Here is a 24,118-nt window from a genome sequence, read left to right on the forward strand (position 1 = left end):
ATTTGTTAAAGAAAACTCAAACATGGAAATGGGAAAGAGAACAAGAAGAAAGCCTTCGAGATTTGAAAGAACAAATAACAAAACCCCCAGTTCTACAGTTTCCAGATTTCACACAACCTTTTGTATTAACCACAGATGCTAGTGACTATGCAGTAGGAAGTATATTAAGTCAAGGAGATATTGGCCAGGATAAACCCATCGCATTCGCGAGTAGAACTTTGAATAAAGCTGAGATAAATTACAGCACTGTAGAAAAGGAACTTCTTGCAATAGTATGGTCATGTAAGCATTTTCGTCCATACTTACTCGGAAGAACGTTTACCGTAGTTACTGATCATAAACCTTTGACTTGGATATTTAGCATAAAAGATCCAAGTTCACGCTTGTTACGATGGCGGTTGTTGCTAGAAGAATACCAGTTTAAAATTGTGTACAAAGCAGGTGTGAAAAACGTTAATGCCGATGCACTCAGTAGATACCCTATTGTATGCGGTGTTCAAGCTAATGAGCAAGAAATATCAGAAGAAAGAAAATTAAAATTGTTAAAGGAAATGCACGAATGTCCAATTGGAGGCCATCAAGGCATCCAGCGAACATATGAACGCTTAAAATTGTATGTATCATGGCCCCACATGTTCAAGGACGTAGAGGTTTATATTCGAAAATGTCCAGTTTGCCAATTAAACAAACAAACATGTCCAAAGGTAAAAGCCGATTTACAAGTAACAGACACCCAAGAACAACCGTGGGATAAAATTTACCTTGATATAGTAGGTCCATTTTCTATGTCAACAAGAAGAAATAAATATTTACTTACATGCCAGGATAATTTAAGTAAATATATTATTGCCATTCCAATTGAAGATATTTCGGCAGAAACAATAGCCCACAAATTTGTGTTTGATGTTATTTTAAAGTATGGTATCCCAGATCAAATTTTGACAGACCAAGGATCGCAATTCATGAGCAATTTGTTTGTAAACTGTTGTAAATTACTACAGATAAAGAAGTTAAAAACCAGTGTGTACCACCCAGAAACAAACGGAAGTCTGGAACGGTCACATAAAGTTTTAGTTGAATATCTCCGTTGCTTCAGTAACAAGTTACAAGATGATTGGGATCAATGGATTCCTTTCGCTTGTTTCACGTACAATACTTCACCACACACTGTGACAAAATTCACGCCATATGAATTATTATTTGGAAGAATAGCAAAAATACCTGGAATGTTGCAACAAAAACCTCAACCTTTGTACAATTATGAAAATTTGGTGCATGAATTCAGACAGAAGTTTCAAGTAGCATGGCAGCAGGCAAAAGAGAGATTACAGGTTAATAAAGTAAAGCAATGTGAAAAGGTAAATAAAACTAGGAACTGTAAGCAGTACGAAGTAGGAGACTTAGTATTAGTTTACAATGAACAAAGAAACAAACTTGATCCACTGTGGAAGGGTCCATATGAGGTCAAGGAGATAAATGGAACGAATGTTACTTTAACTAAAATAGGTACTACAGGTAAAAAGCAAGTGAAAACCCATGTTAATAGAACCAAACCATATGTTACAGGTTCGGTTGAAACATGAAGGAAAAGGCATGGATGAATGTCTTGTTCCTACTTTGGTGGTATGTGTATGTAACGAAAATAGATCAGCATACAGGTGTATGTGCTGAAACACTGGACCTTGACAAAGGTTCGCGGATAACTCAGATCACAAGTCAAACAGGTGTTTACTTTGATAGTATGGGAAGCATATACTTTTTCCCAACGGAATGGAGTCTTGTAACTTATGTAGACCTAAGACCTGTTAAAGATTTATGGAGACAAACTAAACAACGAATTGTAACACTAAGTGAAATGTGTAACAGACTGAGTAATGAGACTTGGTTTATCTATACTGATTGTAGACCAAGCGCTCCTTACTTTCAATCCAAACGACGCCTTGTTGACAGGCTAAAAGATATTTTAATAGATTTAGTTGGACAAGAACAAACAAGAAGTAAGCGAGATTTATTTGATTTCGGTGGGAAAATTTTAAAATTCCTTTTTGGAACAGCCACGGAAGAAGAAGTTACGTTAAATTACGATCACATAATGGAAATGGAAAAAGACCATAAGGAAATTTTAAGAATTGCATCAGAACAATTGTTAGTTTTAAAATCAACCATTGTCACTATGAATTCCACTTCAAGGGATATACTAAGAAACGAACAAAAACTGAAGAAAATTTTGGAAAACTTAGCTCATAACGTAGAATTGCAAGATACGAAATTAAAATACGAAATTGATACAAGCCTTGTCCTAAATGAATTGATTAAGCAAATTGAAAGAGGGATTGAAGAATGTCAACGCACATTTGACTTATTGATAGATGTATATTTACACGCTCAAAATGGTGTTCTCCAACCTCAGATAATAACTATTCAGAAAATTAAGGAAGTGTTAACACAAGAAACCATGCCAGAATCAACAATGTTTCCTCCCTTCTCATCTGCAGAACTTATTTCCTTAATTAGACCTATTATTTATACACAAGGTTCATTTTTGGTTTACGTTGTCAAAATCCCATTAATTTTGGAAACTAGATTTACTTTATATAGAGTGATACCTTTTCCTGTGATAATGCAATCCAATGCTACAACGAAGGTGTTGAACGTAAGAAAGGAATACAGTTTTGTGGATTCTTTAAACAGACAATATGGACACATTTCTCGATACGAACTTGAAAAATGTTTGCAGCCTAATAACCTCAACTATGTTTGTGCTGAGATGACGCCAATAGTGACATATGTACCTAATGTGGATTGTGTAGCTACCTTACTGCATCCAAACAACCAGAAAATACCTGACGATTGTACCTTTAATTACTTGCCATTACGACAAGTTATTTGGATACCATTACATCTAAGTAATGCTTGGTTATACGTAGCGCCACAACTAGAGCTGTTTACTACAGTATGTCAAGATGGACAACGACATTCTGATCGTTTGCAAGGTAGAGGTATCCTAGTATTAAGACAAGATTGTAAAGGATTAGGTAGTAAAAGCATCCTATATCCACTTTCTCATCACGAAACCAACCTAACCAAGGATGATATCCTTCCACTGGTAGATGTAAACATTGATTGCTGTTTGACACTCCCAGAGCAAGAGAAAATAAAAGATGTCCCTTTGAACCTTCCTTTATCCAATATCATGGCATCTATAAATGAGATAAATAGTGCTAGCCTTAGAATCGATGAGGTTAATACATTGCTTGAAGAACAAAGACTTCAGGAGGAGAGAAGAACATTCTCTTGGAGAAAATTGGGTACTTCATGGTACACTTACCTGTTTTCATTACTAGTGTTTATTTGCATTTGGTGTGGTGGATGTTGCTGTTGTTCATGTTGTCGCAAATGTACCTTTTGGTTATTTAATCAGTGTTCTCCAAAGAAATGGTGGGCAGATTCAAGGCAAATCTGTTCCAATATAACCTTCACTAATAGCTCGATAAATCAAATTAATGTATCCTCAGATCCCATTCCATTGACTCAAGGCAGACCCGAAAGAAGAAGTCTAATGAGCGTACATGTAGCAGAAGTAAGTACAGACCAACCAAAGAAATCTGAGTCAAATCAATCCTTACATTCAACCCATGAATTAATTGAACTACATGAGAAAGACGCTGAGCGAGAGCAAGTCCAACCACTTAGAAGATCAGATAGGGTAAAGAAAAGAGAATTATGGTCTATGTACAAAAATTGAGGCCTTTAGTAATGCCTACAATTTTTGTCTGAAGGAGGGAGGTGTCGTGTAGTGCGACATCAGGTAGCAAAAAGGTGTCATGTAGTTCGACATCAGGTAGCAAAAACTTTACTAGTAGGGGATAAAATGATATGGTAATTAAAAAGAATATTAGTACTGAATAATTATAACTTTTGTAAACTGTATATTGAGATTGTTTGTCAGACACAGGAAACCATTAATCTGTCTCGATGCTGTAACCCAGGAACCAACAAAAAACTGACGATAAGATAGACGTAAGGAAACAGTACACTTGTTAAAGTTCAGGGGTCTATCACTACCAATAGTTCACCCCTTCCAACTTTAAGAGACAGCCTAATTAAAACAGTCTGACTTGCTATCCCAATTAATTTTTATTAAGTATAAGAAATGTATGTATGAAGAGAGGGCAGAAGAGAGGCCAACAAGATCTGGTCTAGTGTACATCGACTGTATTGAAGACTACTTAATCTAACTTTTCGAACTTCTAATAAACATCTTTCTCAACTCAACTTCAACTTGTGATTCTCCGGTTTTCCTTCGACTCTTGTCTAGGCAGAGTCCTTTCCCACGAGATATTGAAAATACCATTACTGATATTCAGTAATATTAGGCAGACGTCCTTCTTGAGATAATTAATTATAATTAACCTGGCGACGGCGGAGTAACCAGCCCGGCTACGCAACACAAAGCACATGACTTGTAATTACAGGCAGATAATCGATATCAGTTTCAATGCCGGTGTGTAAGCTATAAAATGCATTTTGACTATTCTTTGTACTTTTATAGGCATAACTCAACATCCAAGCACTCAGGACCGAACATAACGTGACACGAGGCGGAGACAGCGCACTCTGTCTGACAAGTAACTAGGGCAACTGAACTCTAGCGTATTGTGGAGCTGAACGGTTGTCACCACTGCCAGCTCTGTTGCTATGCCAGTGCGTTGACAAAACACCAAGCAGCCGACCACCAGAGTATAATGCATAACAAAAACATAAAACCGCAAGTTTGTATTGATTTAGGCCTGATAATAAATCGATTTGGTGAACAAAGCAGCATTATATTACGGGTCCGCATTACAGATTGGCTGCGTATGTTAACTATATAGGATGAAATTAAAGAGCTGTGGAAGCATTTGAGATTTGCAACTTGTTAAGCGTTCTTAAGGCTGGAACGCAGTCTCAGGCTCAAGTTAAATAAGTCCTCCCTCCTCTGCAAAAACAGGGAATTCCAGACAATTTGTTTCAACTCTTGAGGATTCTATACTTTTACAATCAACCGGCTAATCCAGCCACGCACCGAACTCCGCCCGCTGAACGAACTCTGATGCAGGATAATCCAAAAGAAGCTATAGGTATTACATTATTCAGTAAGTACTATATGGCTGTACAACACAACAAAACGTAACCGTCATCACACTTCCCAGCTTTGGAGTCTATCCTGAACTAGTTCAGTTCGCTTTACTAATACCATGGTGCAGATTGTGCCTTTTAAAACTGTGAAGTCATTTAACTGGTCAAGAATTTGACGCTTTCGTATATCAAGTGATCGCATTTTAAGATTATCCAGTTCAATAGAAATAATTTCCCTAGACTGTGTTTTCTTTTTCAGAGATCAATTTTAATACGAGTATTGCCGTCTACTCTACGATGGGGTTTCGAAGTGTTTATTGTCGTTTCGGATTTTCCGACCAAAATTATTATGCAGAGATCATCCCGATGTGCGTGTCCATGCTCGCTCCCACCTCATCTTCTTCATTTCATCACCATAATAAGAGTAATAATAATAATAATAATAATAATAATAATAATACGCAATAGCGTAGTTGGTTGAGGCACTATACTACAAGCCGGAAGGTCGCGGGTTCGTGTCCCGATGAGGCGGATTTCTTTTCGATTTACTTAATCCTTCCAGCCGCACTATGGCCCTGGGGTCGACTCAGCCTCTAACAGAAATGAGTACCAGGAATCTTCCTGGGGGTAAAGGGCAGCCGGTGCGTAAGGCTGACAACTTCACCGCCATCTACGAGCCGATTATCTAGAAAATGTGGGAGCCTCGAAGTCTCACAACCCTATGGGACTCCATGGCCTGTTACAGGGATAGCTTTAGCTTTTCACCTTTTTTAATAACAATAATAATGGTGAAAAACATAAATCATGAAGCTCTTATAGTATTGTGACATGCTGAGCTATGGATGACGCCCCTCCCCCCGTCAGCCGTGATGCGCCTAGCGAAGCCAAAGTGAGCCGAAGTTAGCCGAGTCCTAGCATCCTGGTCGCTAGGCAACGCGAGCCAACAGCGATGACGTCACCAAGTGTACCGCGGGTTGCTAGGCAGCGCGGGTAACCAGGATTGCGAGAGACGCCGGTAGTAACAGCGGTTACTACCGCTAGCGTTGCTAGCAACACAGCGCCAGGCAACAAGGGTGCTTATTACGTGGCCGTTTTCTGCATTGTCCGATCGAGGCTACATGAGGAGCAGCGAAGGCTATTCAGAGGGAGTCCTGGAGCTACCGCCGAGTCAGTTCTCAATGCAGCTACCTACGAGTTAGTTCCGAGCAAGCCTACTAGCCAGCGGCGTGTTACGAGTGAAAGTGTGTAATTCAGGGAGACTTGTATAGCTCCCGCGTTATTAGTACGTGGAGACTCTTGAAGATAGTGTGAAGAGATTTGGTTGTAGGGTTTGTAAAGTGTGAAACCCGCAACTGTGTTGTAATTAATTGTAGCCGTTTCTTGTAGATTGTTGAATAAACCCATTTACGATCTCCACGGCGTATTCAGTAACGAAACACGTTACAGTATATACACTTATATTTTACACTCTCTATAACACGGTTCGCTAAGACCAGTTCTCCCTCTTTATAATGCATAGTTTCTATACACCTTGGAACGATCGCTGTATATTCTTGTCGTGCTACGTTATACGACTATTCTTTCATCTCTTCTGAATCTTGAACGATGCCAGTAAGTTATTCGGTTTCGTTTAACGTTCTGCTAACCTAATACAACCGCGCTAAATGCCTTGCCTAATTTAACTTGCTAGATGAACCCGAGTGCGCTAGTGGGTCAATGTTGCTTTAGACCAGTGGTTCCCAAATTTTTCGGGCCATCGCCCCCATGGTTCCATAATTTACCGGAAAATGAAATGAGATACCACATTTAGTAACCACTCCATTTTTAGTGAATCCTTAAAGCGGTGGATGGGCTTGATGAAGTGATACAAATTTCCCATTGTTTCAAGTTTCAATCGTAAATAAGCGATCAGCACGCTCGGAGGGCCCAACGACCAGCGCCCCTGCCGCCTCTTAACGTCCCCCTATGTAATCCCCCCCCCCCACTGGGACAATATGGCCCACTTCGAGAACTACCGCCCCAGACTTAATAGACTTTTATTCGCCTGTAAACGGTTCAAATCTTGGCTATACTGAGATTTATCGTGGTTTTACGCAATTTCTGTATTAATTCTAGGAGAGTGTCTTAAGGAATGCTCATCCATATGGTTTAGACGTGTTACGGCAGCCTTAAGCTGCTCATTTTTCATTCACATACATAAACTCTTCCTATACAATGGGTACCGGGAGCTATTTTCCCGGGAGTAAAGCGGCCGGGGCGTGAAGCTGATCACTCACCTCCAACTAAAGCCGAGATCAAGAAAATATGGAACTACACATCCATTCCCCCAATACGCCTTCATATTGTAGTGTTTAATTATTTAAGCACAGGAACAACTTACCTTTACCTAGACTCTAATTTGAAGCTTATGTACAGCTCTAAAGGCGCGTCCACATTACTCGTCCTCGTGCTCGTGTGACTCGCTATGCTCGCGAGTAATGTGGACGATATGACAAATCACGAGACAAGGCAATTTAAAATTTTTAATTAAAAACTATAGCCAATAAATTAAAATGCGACTACAGCCTATACACACTACGAGTAAATATACGGATCCTCACGCGCCGAAGCCTGGCGAGCGACTGAAGTAGTGTGGACGAAGATTTACGAGTACAAGTAAAAGCCAGACGAGTCTCCCTACGAGCACAAGCCTGGCGAGCACGAGCACGAGCAATGTGGACGCGCCTTAAGACTCAACTGCCTTGAATGGGGAAAGAAGGTGAGCGTACAAGGAAGCTGTTCTGGATTTAGTGGTGAATAGAAAAGAATCCTAAGTCTCTACTGGGGTTAGAACAGCAACAGTGTATTGATGTATGTGCATCTTTAGTTAAAAAGCTGCGATACCCTTTCAGTGTAATATGTTAACGTGTCGTTAACGTGTAAAACTAAACGGAAACAGCTGGCCCCGCGTGGAAGCTTCAGGTGCCAGAAACTGGCTAAGAATAGTTTCTTTAGATTAATGTATTTGGAAAAGGTAGTACATAGGCTTATTGGCAGCGCTCAGCTGCTGGCCCGCAGCAACAAAGATCACTACACAAACGTACAAAAAAAAAGTGTATATGTAAGGCAGATCGATATACAGCGATTGTATCGAAACGATTTAAACCTTATGGTATCACGCTACGGCACTGAACAGCTGTGTCACCACACGCAACGGTCAGTCAATCGAATCCCTAAGTCAGCTACTTCCGTATTCAAGTTTCCGGAATTCTCTTTAATCCTTCTGACACTAAACCAGTTAGTGTATATGACTCACAAGTGGCTAGTCCGCTGACTGAAATCCAAGGCCGATTTTATTCACAGAAATTTCAAGGTTTTCCTGAGTTACACTAAATTAGTATCAAGACAACACTTTAGAATATAATATTCCTACTTTCTTGTTGGCATGATATTTGCGCCCCTGGCTTCTTTCGAAGATAATTTGACGAGAGACAGGAAGAGAGTTGTCCAAAATGTGTTCATTCTTCGAGAAGTGCATACTGCATGAAACAAAACGAAGCCGTCAGAAGGATACAAAGTGCGCTTACCAGTTCTAGAAAATAATAATTCATTTTAGTAATATTATTTATAGGTGTAAACGGAAAACAAAATAACTTAAAATTAACTGAGAATAACAAGCTTGATTTCATGGATTTCATTTCAGCTGAATCAGTCCGAACCGGCTGCAGCCCACCTGCTTCCAACCTCACCGTGAGTCTTCGCTTCCTTCATAAATCTCTCATGTTTTTTCCTCAATTTAAAAAATAAGGGGAAGCTTATGAGATCACTTTCCTGTCTGTCTGCCTGTCTGTCCTATTCCCCCACTCAATTTCTGTTAGGAGGCTTATAATATCGCCTTGCTGTCTGTGTGTCTGTGTATCCCCACCCTCAACTTCTCTCCTCCAGTGCTTCCCGTGTTATTTCGAAGGAAGGTAGGTGATTAGTTCGTCCCAGAACTTCCTGTTTTTCCTTTATCTTCGATCCATTCCTATTTATACCTTTATTTCTCATTCTCTTTCCTCTTTGTACGTTTTCCCTTGTTTGCACAAAATGTTCTGAGAGTCCTGAATTCAACAAAGAAAATTATGGTACTGTGATTTAAGGATCGTGATATGTTGGAGAATAATCGAATTCAACCTGTTCTAAGGTGACATATTTACAAAATGACAAAAAGATGAAAATCCCCAGGCTCAACAGTGGGTCCTATGTATCAGTTGTGAATGGTTCGGCTGAGACTCGATGAGTCCGACGGCGAAACAAATGGCTCGATTTGTCTCAGTTAGCTTACAGCAAACTGAGGACAGTAGCGCTTTAGAAACGATCAAATGCAGCTGCATTTTGTCCTCCTCAGAGGCTGATTAACAGTCTGCACTTTGCTGCGTGCATACAACGTCCTACAGCTTCTGGAAGATAATGTTAGAGGCATTCTTGGAAAGCTAACATTCTCTCAGACAGCCAAGAAAGTGTTCGCTTTTTATAAACCCAAGTGTTCACAAGAAGTAACCACAGGGCTATACTGGTTCATATTTAAAGTAAAGGCTGCCCATTGGCAGAAAATTGTAGAATACTACGAAATATAATGACGGTCAACCTTGCAGACAATTCACTAATAAACCACTAGGAAATTAAATCAGTATTCACACTACATGATACATCGTCCAGAATGAAGAAATGGAAGCTGGCAATAATAGAAATACAAAAAGAGTTCCTGTTCTTACGGAACTGGAACCTTTTCAACAAAAGGCACTTACAGGACACTATCGAAAGGCTCTAATTCCAGGACTTTACTTACCAATTCGTATCTTTCACAAATCTTACAATTCTGTAAGTTACTATTTTGTATATTGAAGTCGAAAAAATATCGAACAGGAGGAGTAACTTAATTGCAGAAAAATCAATAAATAAGTTAAAAATGACAAATTCTATGCATAAAAAGCTAAAACTATCCTTGCAACAGGAGGTGGAGGCCCATAGGGTTATGAGACGTCGAGGCTCCAACATTTTCTAGATAATCGACTCACTGATGGTACCGAGGTCAGTCTTACCCTCCGGCCGTCCTTTACCTCTAGGAAGATTCCTGATATTCATTTCTGTTAGAGGCTCAGTTGACCCCAGGGCTATAGTGTGGCTGGATGGATGAGATTAATTGAAAAATTCAGTGACCTCATTGGGAATCGAACTCGCAACCTTCCTGCTTGTAGCACAGCGCCCCAACCTACTACGCTACCGGGTGCCCCGAATAAATAGAGTATGGCGATAAATTTATTTTCAGACGCTCAACATCCGTGAGCAGTATAGTACTCAAAATTTCGTGCCACTTTTCCCAGATCCTGAGCCCATTTTTCCCTCCATTTCGCAGCTTTTGGAGCCGGAGAAAGAATAATCTGACAGCTTGACTCACGTTTCATTTCCGGTTTGAGTAAACTCAGTCATACCCACACACCTAAGCACTGCGCCATGAATGCGTGCACGGAAAACGGATATAAAGTAGTCCTCGTAAATGGACGGATGTGAATGGTTTGTGTTGCGCTCCAGTCCCTTCAAATAAGAAATTTCATGAAAATCTGTCAACGTGATTGAAAAAAAAAACTAGTAAGGGGATATACGAGCATGACACAGACAAGACAAGAGCGCAGGGAGGGAAATAGGCCAAATGTACACGTATGTGTTTCGCTGTACACGAGCTTGTCTTCAAGTCCCATCTGTCCGTCTCTCTATACACATGCAAATTAACTCTTCTGGCAGCCAGGGTTTATCGCTCCACAATGTACACTTCCAAGATAAATCGTGTTTTGTAAGAGCCTGCTTTGTTTCTCCACAAGGAACTGTAGAACAAAGTGGGGTAAGAGCCGGTCACGGTAGCCCAGCTGTCTAAGGCGTGCACTGTCTTCGCTCGCTTGGAAACCGGGATCATGGGTTCGAATCCCACTCAGGGCATGGATGTTTAGTTTGTGTGAGTGCTTTTTTGTGTTTGTGTACAGGTAGAGGCCTTGCGACGAGCTGATCACCCGCCCAAGGAGTCCTACCGAATTTGTAAGATCTAGAAAAAAAAACGAAGTGAACGGAGAAATTCATGGAGGTAGGCCTATGCCCACTGGGGCTGTAGTGCCAACGGAAATAAAGTGGGGTAAGATAAGGGACCGTCAGCGCTGTAATGACTTATTACTTTTTCCTTCTTCTTAATTAAGCACCACGCCATGATTACTTATGAGCAGGGCCCGGATTTTGATGACCTGAAAATATTCAAAAAATGACCTAAAGGAGAAAAGAAAGAACACTTCGCTTACATGTTATTCACATTTCAGAAAACATATGAAGAGAAAATCCCTAATATGGCCAAAAATGACAAGAAATACCCTTAAAAGTCCAAAAATTTACCAAAAAATTACCTTAAACCTAAAAATGTCAAAAAATTACAAAAAATTACCTATAAAATTTACATTTCTGTAACCAGCAGCCCATATCCGAGATTTATATATTTAAGAGCATCGTACAGGATGCAAGGAAAAAAGATGACATGTCATCAAAATCCGGGCCCTGCTTATGAGGAAGTGGAAGTGTAGCTCCTTCATTCTTGACCTCTGCACTAGGCTGGAGGTGAGTGGTCAGTTTCATGCCTCGGCTGCTTTACTCCTGGGGAAAGGGCCCCCAGCACCAATTGGATGGGAGGCTGGGTGGAGAACAGAAAATCTTTTGCCCTTCCGGGAATCGGTCCCCAGCCGTCAAGCTTGTAGCCCATCGCTATACCGACTGAGCTATCCCGACTCCCACCAACAAGATAAGCAATTATATTTATTTTGACGGTAGCAACCATAATTATAGTAAAAGGTAATGTTGTCTCTGTGCTTAACTACGCCATGAAGGCGTATGGGAGAGTGGATGTATAGAGCCACATTTTCTTGACCTCGACACTAGCTGGAGGTGAGTGGTCAGCTTCACGCCTCGGGCCCTTTACCCGGAGCTCCCGGTACCCATTGGATAGGAGGTAGGTTGGAGGCCAGAGCCGGTCTGGACGACTTGAAGAAAAGAAAATCCTTGAACCTACCGGGACTCGAACCTCAACCTCTCGGTCTTCCAGCCCGTGGCCAGTCGCTATACCGACTACTCTACCCCGGCTTCAGCAACCATAATTGTAGTATTATATATAAATAATTTATTCTTAAAGACATTCAGAATTAATAAATTTGAAAGAAATTTGTGAAAATATAGCAATAAGAATTCACGAACACAGCCGATTACTAGTAAGTACTGAGGCGGAAACAGTGTAGAAGTGAGCAATTGTTTGCGTGCCGTAAAACAAATCGAAACTTCCCAATTCTGAAGCAGGGTACTGCCAAGTCTATTGTGGCCCCCGCTAGTAATTATAATGATACTTTCAGAATCTTTTACTTTGACTGTAACGTGATTATCGATATGCATATTTATTTCGTAGACTGTGGTCCGAATTTATCTGTAAAATTCAGAAGCGTGAGCATGAACGCTTGTTTACGCTCTCAGTAGCTAGGCGTATATCTAGCTTACCGGAGACTAAAATATTATCCAGTGTCACGAGCCATAAATATCCCCAGCAATTTATCAGCAACAAAGAGAGTAAAACATGACCGAGTCAGGTTATAACCCTAGACAGGAAGGACATGCCCCTTGTGGGTGGATTCACCTAAAGGCTATGGTGCATATTTTACTGCCTGCCTAAGAGGAAAACAAGCAAAAATAGCTTCATTACGTCACTGTGGATATGACGGTCACCACACAAACAGCACACTTTGCTGAAAACTTGTATCCTCAATTCCGTGGGCACGAAAGTGAATTCGGTCATTTTACTTACTACATACACCAAAGTAGTGCGTGCTTGAAAGCAATTGGGTTAGACTCATTCATTCATCAGTAATCTGTCAAGACGACATGTCCACAGCCTCTTCCAAAACAGTTCCTCCACTTAATGCGAACTAGAGCTTTCTCCTTCAAATGAGAATATCCTCATAATGTTATATTTTAGCGTCCTGTTGCACTGATTCAGGTCCATGATTTATTTCACCGCCTTCTAGTGCATACACTTATCTACTTCACTCCTCTCACTCGCACTACATGTTTCGGCACAAAAGTGCCATCCTCAGGTGCTTATTTGCTTAACGTTAAACTAGTTCATTACATGCCTTGTCGTCTTCATATTAAAATAATTAAAATATATATTTATCATATATATTGATAAATGTTAAAAATTAAATATTAAAATATAAAATTGTTCAGGATTTTTCCTACGTCGTATTCACTACTCAAGTCACGTTTATCCTCTTCTGTTGGAGCACTCTTTCTATTTTCATGTGTTTATTGTGCTTTTTGTTGTGTCTTGCTCCTGTGACTACGTGTGTTATACTGCTGGGCCTGCTGGGTATGTGTGTGTGTGTGTGCTCTCTTCGTTTGGATTGAGTTATCCTCTTCTGTCCCCAAGGTCATCCAGCATTTTCTTACGTCTTCTTCCTCGTCTTCTGGTCACTTCTATCCGCCCCTCTATCTTTCTTTCAATAACTTCTTTTAGAAGGCAGTTACTGCGTAAGATATGACCAATCCAATTAGCCTTCCGTTTTCTTATTTCTTGTAGGATATTCCTCTGCTCACTGACTCTAATTAACACTTCTTCATTTCTCACATAATCGGTCCAACTGATCTTCTCCTCCTTCTCCAACACCACATTTCGAAGCTTTACAAAGTAAAGTGAATTTGTTTATAGTGTCGTTAGATCAGGATGTTTTCTCACCTACATCAGGACCCTACCCTGCACCACTACCATCTAATTTGCATCCCCACTTCATATCTATCTTAACACTCAACCCAATTATCCTCTCAACGAAGTCTAAGTCGCCAAAAGTCCTTCCGAGTGGTCTTAAAATTCACATCATACGGGAGTATCTTATTTGTTTCGTCAAGCGGTTAATCGCTGGCTTCCCACCGCGGCGGCCCGGGTTCGATCCAGGGTCTGGTCAAGTGGGATTTGTGGTGGAGAAAGTGGCCCTGGGGCAGGTTTTCTCCAAGTATTTCGGTTTCCCTTGCCAGTCTTCATTCCACCAATTGCTCCACAATCACCCTCACCTATCATATGGGGCTGGTACAATAGGCCAGAAGTGGCCGCAGTACAAGGGACTATATTACTGTCCACTAGCAATAAAAAATAGTAAAAAGTCTTATTTATACCTCAAATATTAATATGGATCTAAGATAAATAGTTTTTGAAGGCGTGAATTGAATTGGTGCAACTATAGATTTTAATCTGAAGGTAAAGTTTTACAAACAAGCCTTCGAACTTTCGGATTTCATGAAGTGGGAAAATTTCTTCAAATAATTGTGACTTGCTGAAGGAAAATGCTTAGATACTGGGGTGTATAGACCCGTTGCTATGCAGTAACTCGGTAAATAATGACCGTTATTAGGTAACGTCAGTACCAAACACGCACGCGACAGTAGAAAAACGGCGTTTTCTATATGGTCCTCGCCGCCACCCTTGCTCTGCAACGGTGCAGTAAACATACAAAAACAGAGCGGCTGTGTTTTGTCCTTGCTTTTCTTTTTCAATACCTATTTTACTCCTTAGATATCTCTTCCCCCGTCTCAATTTATCTCTTTCTAACCTTGATGTCTACTTGCATCTTTGTTTTTCATTATTGTATTTGTCTCTTTCTCCTATTTTTTCTCTCCCATTATGCAGACCTGTTCTTACATTATCCCTCACTGGGATTCCCTGACGTCAATAACTCAGCAAGAAGAAGCCAGGTTTCAGTCGGATTGCAGTGTAAATTACAGCTACATTTCTCAACTTCTGTCACTTCAGTAAGAGGTTGAGATAACCCCTCAATGATCGCTTGTTCTTGTTGAGTCAACTACTGTAATTGCAACATTGCAAATTAGCTTTGCAAATGAGGGAAACTGCCCGGTGTAATGAAGTTTAAACTATGAGAACACAGCAATAACCAGCCTATCTCCTATGCTAGAGTCCAACTCTTTAGTCGTGACCACTTGAGAACCGAGGGCTCTGTACTGAGAACTACGTCACAGCAATTCGAATGAAGAACAGACAAGGAGAATACTGATAAACTGCAATAAAGAAATTTGCTCACTCATGATCTTTCCTTCTGTAAAATAAAATTGGGGTTAACCTCAACTGGACATGACCAAATACACTGTGCACTCACCTGATATATGCTCTGTATAAATATAGGTGATTATGATATATGATATGACTCCGTCCTAAGTGCAAACTATATTTATAGGTCTTTCGTTTTGTTCCTCTCTATACACTACATGTTTCGGCCCCAAACGGCCATCATCAGGTGTATACACTCACGTATCTGTTATACTGCACTTATTTATAATATTTAAAATTTAAAAACATAGGTCTTCCTGATTAGCACTTATAAAATCTTCGGTTCTAATTTGAAATCCTTTAAATTTTTTTTTCTCTAAACTATAATTTTATAACAGACACGTGAGTGTATACACCTGATGATGGCCGTTTGGGGCCGAAACATTAGTGTATAGAGAGGCACAAAACGAGAGACCTATAAATATAGTTTGCACTTAGGACGGAGTTATATCATATATTGTATAAAGTGCAACAGGATGCTTAAATATAATATAGGTGATTATGCTATGAACGTGGTACAGAATTCTGAAATTACAGCATAGTGCAACGTTGAGAAGTCCTGATATGCTGGTGTCAGATTTCTTTGTACCAACTATCTGGAATATTGTTCCAGTCTTTGAGCAAGCTGTCTCACAAAAAAAGAACTTCCATTCAGCCTCTTGACATGTTAAATTTTGTACTCACTTCTAATAGATTATAAGTCTGGCACTACATTTAGAACCTTTTTCTTTTCTTTCTACAATATCTGTGTATAAATTCAAATATAGGCGCTCTGCAATTTATGATTATGACCATCTATGCTGGACAGACTGTCCAGAATACCTGTGAGTCTACACCTATATATATATATATATTACTGTCCCGTCCTATAAAAAATCTTGTAAATATGATAATCCAAACTTCAATCAGAGTCACAAGATAATTACAACCAGAAATATATCTCGTTTCAAATCTCCAGCCGTAAAATTTCATACTAATTTGCAAAACTATTTTATTATATTTATCAAGATAAAGCTTTCCCTGTAACAGAACTTGGAGGCCCGTAGGCTTCTGAGATGTCGAGGCTCTCACCCTATCTCTAGACAATCGACTCACTTTGCAGTGAGCTTGTCGCCCTTACGCACCAGCCGCCCTCTAACCTCCGGGAAGATTCCTGGACTCATTTCTGTTAGAGGCTGAGTCGACCCCAGGACCATAGTGACGCTGGAAGGATTAGATCAATTGAAAAATCCAATGACCTCATCGGGAATCGAAACAGCAACCTTCCAGCATGTAGCATAGCGCCTCATTTAACTACGCTAATTATATGAACACCAGAACGTTACGTCTGGTATCACACTAAGTTGTAATGAATCCTGAAAATATTTATGAATGCGTGTATCCTATGTCACATATAATTTATCAAGAAGTTCTGGGAAGAATTAATGGCCTATTTTCCTTCCACTACATACCGAGTATTTTATACGACACGACCTGCGTACAAACAGCACGTCCAATAGTTCTTTTACTGTTACGTATGTATTACTTGCCGCGGAAGTGTTTACCGAGTCGTTGCCTAGCAACGTAAGGGGTTGAGAGGACACACAAATACACACACTGCAATGTGATTCCATAAGCCTCATTTATTTTTTTTTGTAATAAGAGGAGAGTATGTTAAGAATGAATATGAACATTGTCGACTGAAGCTGTTGCCATGTCCTGAAATTGTGGTCCGCAACTGATCGAGATGTATTCATACCAGGTAATTTTCAAATTGGAAACTATTTCTTCCATGTGTAGTCCCTTTGACAAAACTGGTTGCTCTTCTGCCGATTAGAATGCAATATATTGGCTACCAAACATCAAAACTGTGGTGACTTAAACATGTAGTGAAAGCTGTAAACCGGAAACGTAAAGTTAAATAAGAGCTCAGACGTAACCAAATAGCTTAATGCCAAATGAAGAAGTGGACAGAGACAATATCAATCATAAGCATATTCTGAGGAGGTTCGAAAATTCTAGAGGCGAACTCCGGCTGTCGGTATCACATTACAGCCAAAATATTGGTCTGGTAATCGCCCTCCGCTCAACCCCATTTATTGCAACATCTCTGATTAAATTTCAATCTGTCGTTTCAGCATTAATTAGGAACTTCAGAATTTGTGCACTATATGAGATATTATTAGGATGATCAAGTCAAGGAGGAAGAGGAGTACGACGCTTGTATATATACTTGTACATATACTTGTATATAATGCATAAAGTATTTAGTAGGAAACCTTAAAAACAGATTGTTTAGAACATTTGGGCTAGATGGCTCGGTAATATTAAAACAGTTATTTAACGAAATCTCGTGGGAGGGTGCGGACTGGATTAATTTGGCTCAGGCTGAGGAGCCGGGATAGCTCAGTCGGTATAGTGACTGGCTACTGGTTGGACGACCGCGGGGTCGGAGTTCGAGTCCCGGTAGGATCAAGAATTTTCTCTTCTCTACATCATCCAGACCGTCTCTGAGGCCCACCCAGCCTTCTATTCAGTAGGTATGGGGGGCTCTTTCCTAGGGGCTAAAACGGCAGGGGCGTGAAGCTGAACACTCACCTCCAGCTAGTGGCGAGGTCAAGAGAAAGTGGATCTATACGTCCACTCTTCCATACACTTTCATGGCGTAGTGCTTAAGTAGTTAAGCACAAGGACAACTTTACCTTTTTAGGGACCATTAGTTAGCTAATGCCTGTTGCTTTCTCTGGTGCGCAGGGCATCCGTGAAACACTGTTTCACTTCACGTTCTTTAGTCTTATACACAGTCGGTAATGTTCTTTGGAGGGGTCAGCCGGTCGCAAGGCCGCTTCCTGCACAGGACAAAGCAGACACAGAATAACATAGACAGACGTCGATGACTGGAGTAGGATTCGAATCTACGATCCCATTATTTGAGCACCTTAGACCGCGCGCCACTGTGACTGGCTAGGGCCGGTAGTGGGCTCTGTAAACACGGCAATGAACCTTCCAGTAAAAGTAAAGGCATGGAATTCCTCGAGCAGCTAATGGAGTATCAGCTTCACAAGAAGGGCTCTGCTCCACGAAATTATATCCGGCATTGTGAAGGTCCTACCTCGGTGCTGATCTCCGTGTCTGGGGTGGTGCTGCTGGTGAGGTCGGCTGTCAATTCCTCCTCCTCCTCCTCCCCCTCCTCATCATCGTTGTGATCTGAGTCATGCGGGCTGCTGAACAACAGGGGAAGATCTTCAGGTATGGGCAGGAACTTCAGCCTCTTGGGGCGGCACATCACAGCCGCGGCCAGTGCCAGTTGCTGAAGGGGGTCTGGGGGCACCGCGCCGTCCGGCCCCGTCTCACAGCTTCCGCTCCTCATTGCTCTCAACTGCAAAGAGAGGATTCGGTATCCAGTACTGTGCACGTTCCTTTTGAAACTCTCTGCCTCTCTCTAGTATCGTATCAGCCATAAGCGCACAAAATTAATTAACTCTCTGAGCCACAGTGGTTACTTTGTGTGCAACCTTGTCTACCATTAAAGTTCTTTTGTTCACACAATGTAACCATGGGTTTCGTAGGATTCTGAAAATAAACAGCAATTATTTTCCTAAACAATATTTTATGGCTTGTCTTTATAATAGGGATGCATTTTATTTTCTTTAAGGTTGGAAATACAATTTTAAAAACCGTGACATGACGCCTGAAGGCCGGATTATTGGAGCCAGAGGAGACGTACATTTCTAGGCACCGGCTCAGTAAACACGTTCCCACGGAAATGAATATGCAAGCAACAATGAAAGTATTGTTGGAATTGTTGTTTTCTATTCGGTCCTTGCAAAGTGATTGTAAACGGAGTTGATTGTTGGTAGTTCGGGTGTGAAGAATAGTGTTAAGTGCAGAGAGCAGTTGAGGTCTGCAAGGGAGGCTGAGAATAGATGACGATTCAGTTCAGTTGAGGGCGTAGCTGGTAGGCAGGTGTGAACGAGAGAAGGTGGAGGAAGAACTTTACGCTGGAAAGTCGGGGTTGGGGCGTGAAGCTGACCACTCACCTGCAACTAGTGCCGAGGTGAAGAAAATGTGGATCTATACATCCACTCCCCCACACGTCTTCATGAAGCAGTTTACCTTTAACTGTTCTGAAGATTTTACTTTAAAATTAAGCACGAAAGGGAAGAAGAGGAATGCGTGTAGGATATTGGTGGGAAAGCCAGAAGGAAAGAGACCACTGGGAAGACCAATGCGTAGGTGGGTGGACAATATTAAAATGGATCTTAGAGAGATAGAATGGGATGGTATGGACTGGATTGATTTGGCTCGGGATAGGGACAAATGGAAGGCTCTTGTGAACACGGTAATGAAGCTTCGGGTTCCATAATATGCTGGAAAGTTCTTCAATAGCCGTAGGATTGGCGGCTCCTCAAGAAGGGCTCAGCTCCGTTAGTAGGTAAGTAAGTAAGTAAGTAAGTAAGTAAGTAAGTAAGTACTTTAATTTTATCCTATAAGGGCCCAGAAAATACAACTGTGTCACTTTCATAAAAATATGTTCTTGTTATAATTTTTATAGTTGAATTTCGTGTAGTTCTGGATTAACAATATTTGTCAAGAAAGAATGCGCATTTACCGTTTTATACATTTACTCACGGCTCACAGATGGCGGTGAGGTTGTCAGACTTACGCGCCAGCCGCCCTCTACTCCCATGAAGGTTCCTGTTACTCATTCCTGTTAGAGGCTGTGTCGACCACCGGGGCCATGGTGCGGCTGGAAGGATTAGGTCAATTGAGAAACCCAATGACCTGCTTTTAGCGCAGTGCGTTAACCAACTACGCTACCACGTGACCCCACCCACACAAAGTATTCTCATGAAAGTACGGGCACCTAAATACTGTCAACAATTTTCAGAATGTCAAAAAATTGCCGACCAATTTTCTAATCGTGAACTTTTAGCCTAAGATATATAATCCTTCCTTGAATTTGACTGCCGCATGGTACATAAGCTGTGCTCGTATGAAGTGCTGTGCAAGCTAGGGTCATCAAACCTCTCTTTAATCCATAGCACTCCTGCCAATTTAATAATAGATTACCCAGTTCAGTAATAACTGTAGTCTTGATCGCCCCTGGTTTCTCTTGCCATTGGCGTCTTAATCTGTATTTTCCTCAGTGCCTTTCCATATTTATCTACATTATTAGGAGTAGAAGCTGACATCTTGCCGGTGATTATATTGTGACTCATATGACCATTGCTGGGCAACTCATTCCAGAGATTTTTTTTTAAATTCGCTTAGTGGGGGTGGAGTCCAACTGGGTCCACTCGGCACGGCGGCCACTGATTAGCCTACTGTAGCCTGCCCCGGGTGATTATAGTGATGGAGAATTTAGTGGAATGAAGATTGACAGGGGAAACCAAAGTACTCGGAGAAAACCCGCCCCAGAGCCACTTTGTCCACCCCAAATCCCACTTAACCAGATCCGGGATCGAACTCGGACCGCCTCGGTGGGAAGCCAGCGACCAACCTCTTGAGCTATTCATTCATTCATCAGTAATCTGTCAAGACGACAGGTCCACAGTCTCTTCCAAAACAGTTCCTCCACTTGATGCGATCTAGAGCTTTCTCCTTCAAATGAAATATCTCGCATACATGGTATCTCTGGTTTTGGAAAGAGACTATCCAGGAAAAGTGATAATGTGGTAGTTTTTCCATTTGCTTTCCACATCGCAGTACAACAGCCGTTCAAACCACTCTGGTCACGCCTGTTGCTATACGAACTTGAACCATCTCGAGCATTATTTACTCTGTGCTTCAAGTCGCTGCTGATGACGCTGCTTCCGGCATCAGTTTTTGGTGTCTCTCTTCGTCTGATGCCTACCCTTTGACCTGTCCAGCAAGGGAGGCCCTGCCAGTAGCTACGCTACCGCTGGTATAGCTCTCAGGGTCATTGGCATACTCAAACCCCCTCACCACGATTAGGTGGAGCCACCAACGAGGGGGTCTTGAGCTATGGCGCGGCCTAATTCCCGAGGTTGCGCTCTCAACAATAGAAAGATATCCATTGCTAGGCAACGGGTAGCTAGACACGTTTCGTCAGCAAAGGATAGGCACACAATAATAAAGGAACTGTTGGCGGTGGTGACTTAATTCGGTCCTTCCCGAAGTTATAAAGGGAGGACACGTGAGAATGCTCAGGCATTTCAGTAGTTGAGTTGAGTGTTCAGCTGCGGAGTGTTCAGCTGTGGAGTGCTAACCAGCGGACAGCGGAGATTGAGAACAACAAGGAGAAAGGATCGTGTCTTAGTAATTTGTGACGTGAGTAGATTAGCGATATCGCTATAATTGATTGTGAATAAGATAGATTATAAAGAACGTGTTAATGAATCCAATCATCCAATCCAGAACCCCGGACACGTGACAATATTTTAATTTTAGGATCTCATTTATTTGTCGCTTCTGTTTATTAATACTTCCTCGTTCATGAAATATTATAGTTTTGAAAATATTTGTATTAACTGTAAGGCTTATTAAGGGAGACTCTACCATTGAAAAGCATAAGGAGATATAATGAATAACGTACACGCAGAACAGTTACGCTCTTTGGGATATAAAGCAGCAGTCCGTTGGAAATTAATTGGCCTTTCAGTGAAACATATTACTTCCGTCTTCCTCCTTGAAGATGGAGGCGATATGTTTCTCCGAAAAGTTAGTTGAGTTTCAGCAGGGTACGCGGTGTTGTGTCTAAGAAGACAAACATTTTCATAAACACCTTTGTGGGAAGCTCAAATTCTACGGTAAGAACTGTAACCGTACCACTGCCATGCAACCATTTAAATGTAATTAATTTTATTAATTGTAAATTTTAATTGTTCGCAATGGGATGCAATGAACAAGTGCAGTGAGACAGATCTATTCTTGCATGTAAGAGTTAGCGTCTTCTCACACGTGCAGTAGAACAGGAAGAAACCCCGTTTAGATTTCTTAGAAATTTTACTTGAAAGTGTAACTACGGAGTCTTTTGTGAATTCAATACTTGACAGCTTGTGCATGCCATAAATTAAAATAAGGGGGTTTTAATGACCCAAGCCAAGCGTAACCTTTGTCAAGATTCTGACAGAAAGTACGTTGGAGCTCAGAAACCTAAACTCCTTTCAAGCTTTAAACGGAGTGGAGGAATAGCTAATTAAGAGACTCATATTTTTTAAATGTGACCAATCACTAAAATTTAAGGGTGTGGCAGAGCCGAGACGCTGATGGAACAAGGACTTGATGGTTCGAAGGGAACTCAGTTGTCGAAGTCAGTTACACACCGGATCTTGTAGAAACAAGACGTAAAAGTCACATACCGGCCTTTGAAGAAATCAGACGTAAAACTTGTGTCAGTTAGTCACTCACCGCTAATTTTGTATACAGAATTAAACTTGTATTAGTCAATTATAAGATATAACTAATAAGACTACAAGCCTGAAGTGTTGTGAATCAGAGGAAGACATATACAAAGCTAAGCAAGTTGAAAGAAAGATTAAATTGTGTAACAAAGGGCATAAATGTTTAACAATCATCATCATCATCATCATCACTGGCACGACAGCACTTTGTGAGCCCTGGCTTTCCTCAGGATTGCTCGCCATTCTTCTCTATTCGATGTTACATTCCTCCAGTTCTTTAGACCCAAAATTCTTATGTCCTGCCACACACATTCGTCCCATCTTAACCTTGGTCTACCCACTCTCCTATTTCCTTCTGGTTTAGTATTAAGCATTTTCTTGATAAATGTTTAACAATAAACCATTGAAACTTGATATGTGTGTGCCGACAAATAAGCTAAAGTTTCTGGTTTTTGAAGTTGTATTAAGAAGTGGCTCAACAAATGTTCAACGATAATAAATCAACTAAACTTGATAAAGTGCTTGTGTAACTTTGTGCTTATTCCTGCTTCTCTGAGTTGAGGCCCGGTCAAGGCTCTGAGATAAAGAGACACTCAGCTCTACCGAATCAACAACCCTCGCCGCCTTGTAAATTAATTAACCCTGAGATACAAAATTAAACAACCCTGAGATAAATTTAGTACAAGAAAGAATTATCTGCAAGTGTAACCAGCGTGCGTGGGCGAAAGGTAAAAGTGAGTGGAAACTGAGTTATACAGAGGTAGGTGAGGGCAGTGATAAAAAAGTGGCGCCAAAAGAAAGGATCATCGAAGTGCAGTGACAGAATACAGTTTATGAGAGGTACTTACATACATACATAAACACGCAAAAGAAGGAAACAAAATAATTGTAACCGTAATATACGGTTTAGTGAGCCGTCACGTGGAAAATGTTGAGAAATATTAAAATGATGAAACAATGAACTCATGTCGAAATTGTAATGGCCTATGTTCCGGCGTACGGTTTCCCGCTTTAGCTGGATTGGTGGAGACCAGAACCCTAGGGAACGTCAGAGAATGACTTTATATGTCACTGTGACACTTCACTTGTCCAGGATGAGCATTGATGTGGCCCCGTTCTGTCTGCGAACGCCATGCAGAACATCGGTCGATTACCAACTCTGTCAGACAAAATATCCCCATTTATCAACACTTTAATATCGCATTCTTCCGTTGCATTCCGTCTTCTTTCTGTCACACTGACATCAATGTTTACACGTTAGATTGGCTTAGTAGGGCGTGAACAAGAAAGCGCATTAAGGCCATTGACAAGTTCTAAAATACAAGACATGCGGTTTCCGCGGCTAGTAGTAGAGACAGTGACAATTTGCCGAAACGTTGGGCTTCTGCTCCGAATTGACCAGAAATATCACCTGAGGGTAAAAATGAAGTTGTCCCTGTGCTTAACTAATTAAGCACTACGCCATAAAGGCGTATTGGGGAGTGGATGTATAGATCCACAT

General features: G+C 41.1%; 1 protein-coding gene across 1 annotated transcript in view; it reads right to left on the bottom strand.

Moving 5' to 3' along the window:
- Positions 1-24,118, bottom strand: part of LOC111862597 (5'-AMP-activated protein kinase subunit gamma-2) — a 469,740-nt gene that overhangs the window by 413,877 nt on the left and 31,745 nt on the right. Inside the window, exon 2 of the mRNA XM_023848122.2 lies at positions 18,363-18,629. Coding sequence (XP_023703890.1) covers positions 18,363-18,620 — 258 coding nt within the window. The 5' untranslated portion in view covers positions 18,621-18,629. The remainder of the gene's footprint in view (positions 1-18,362; positions 18,630-24,118) is intronic.

This window comes from Cryptotermes secundus, unplaced genomic scaffold, assembly GCF_002891405.2.
Source record: "Cryptotermes secundus unplaced genomic scaffold, Csec_1.0 scaffold1031, whole genome shotgun sequence".
Taxonomy (NCBI): Eukaryota; Metazoa; Arthropoda; class Insecta; order Blattodea; family Kalotermitidae; genus Cryptotermes; species Cryptotermes secundus.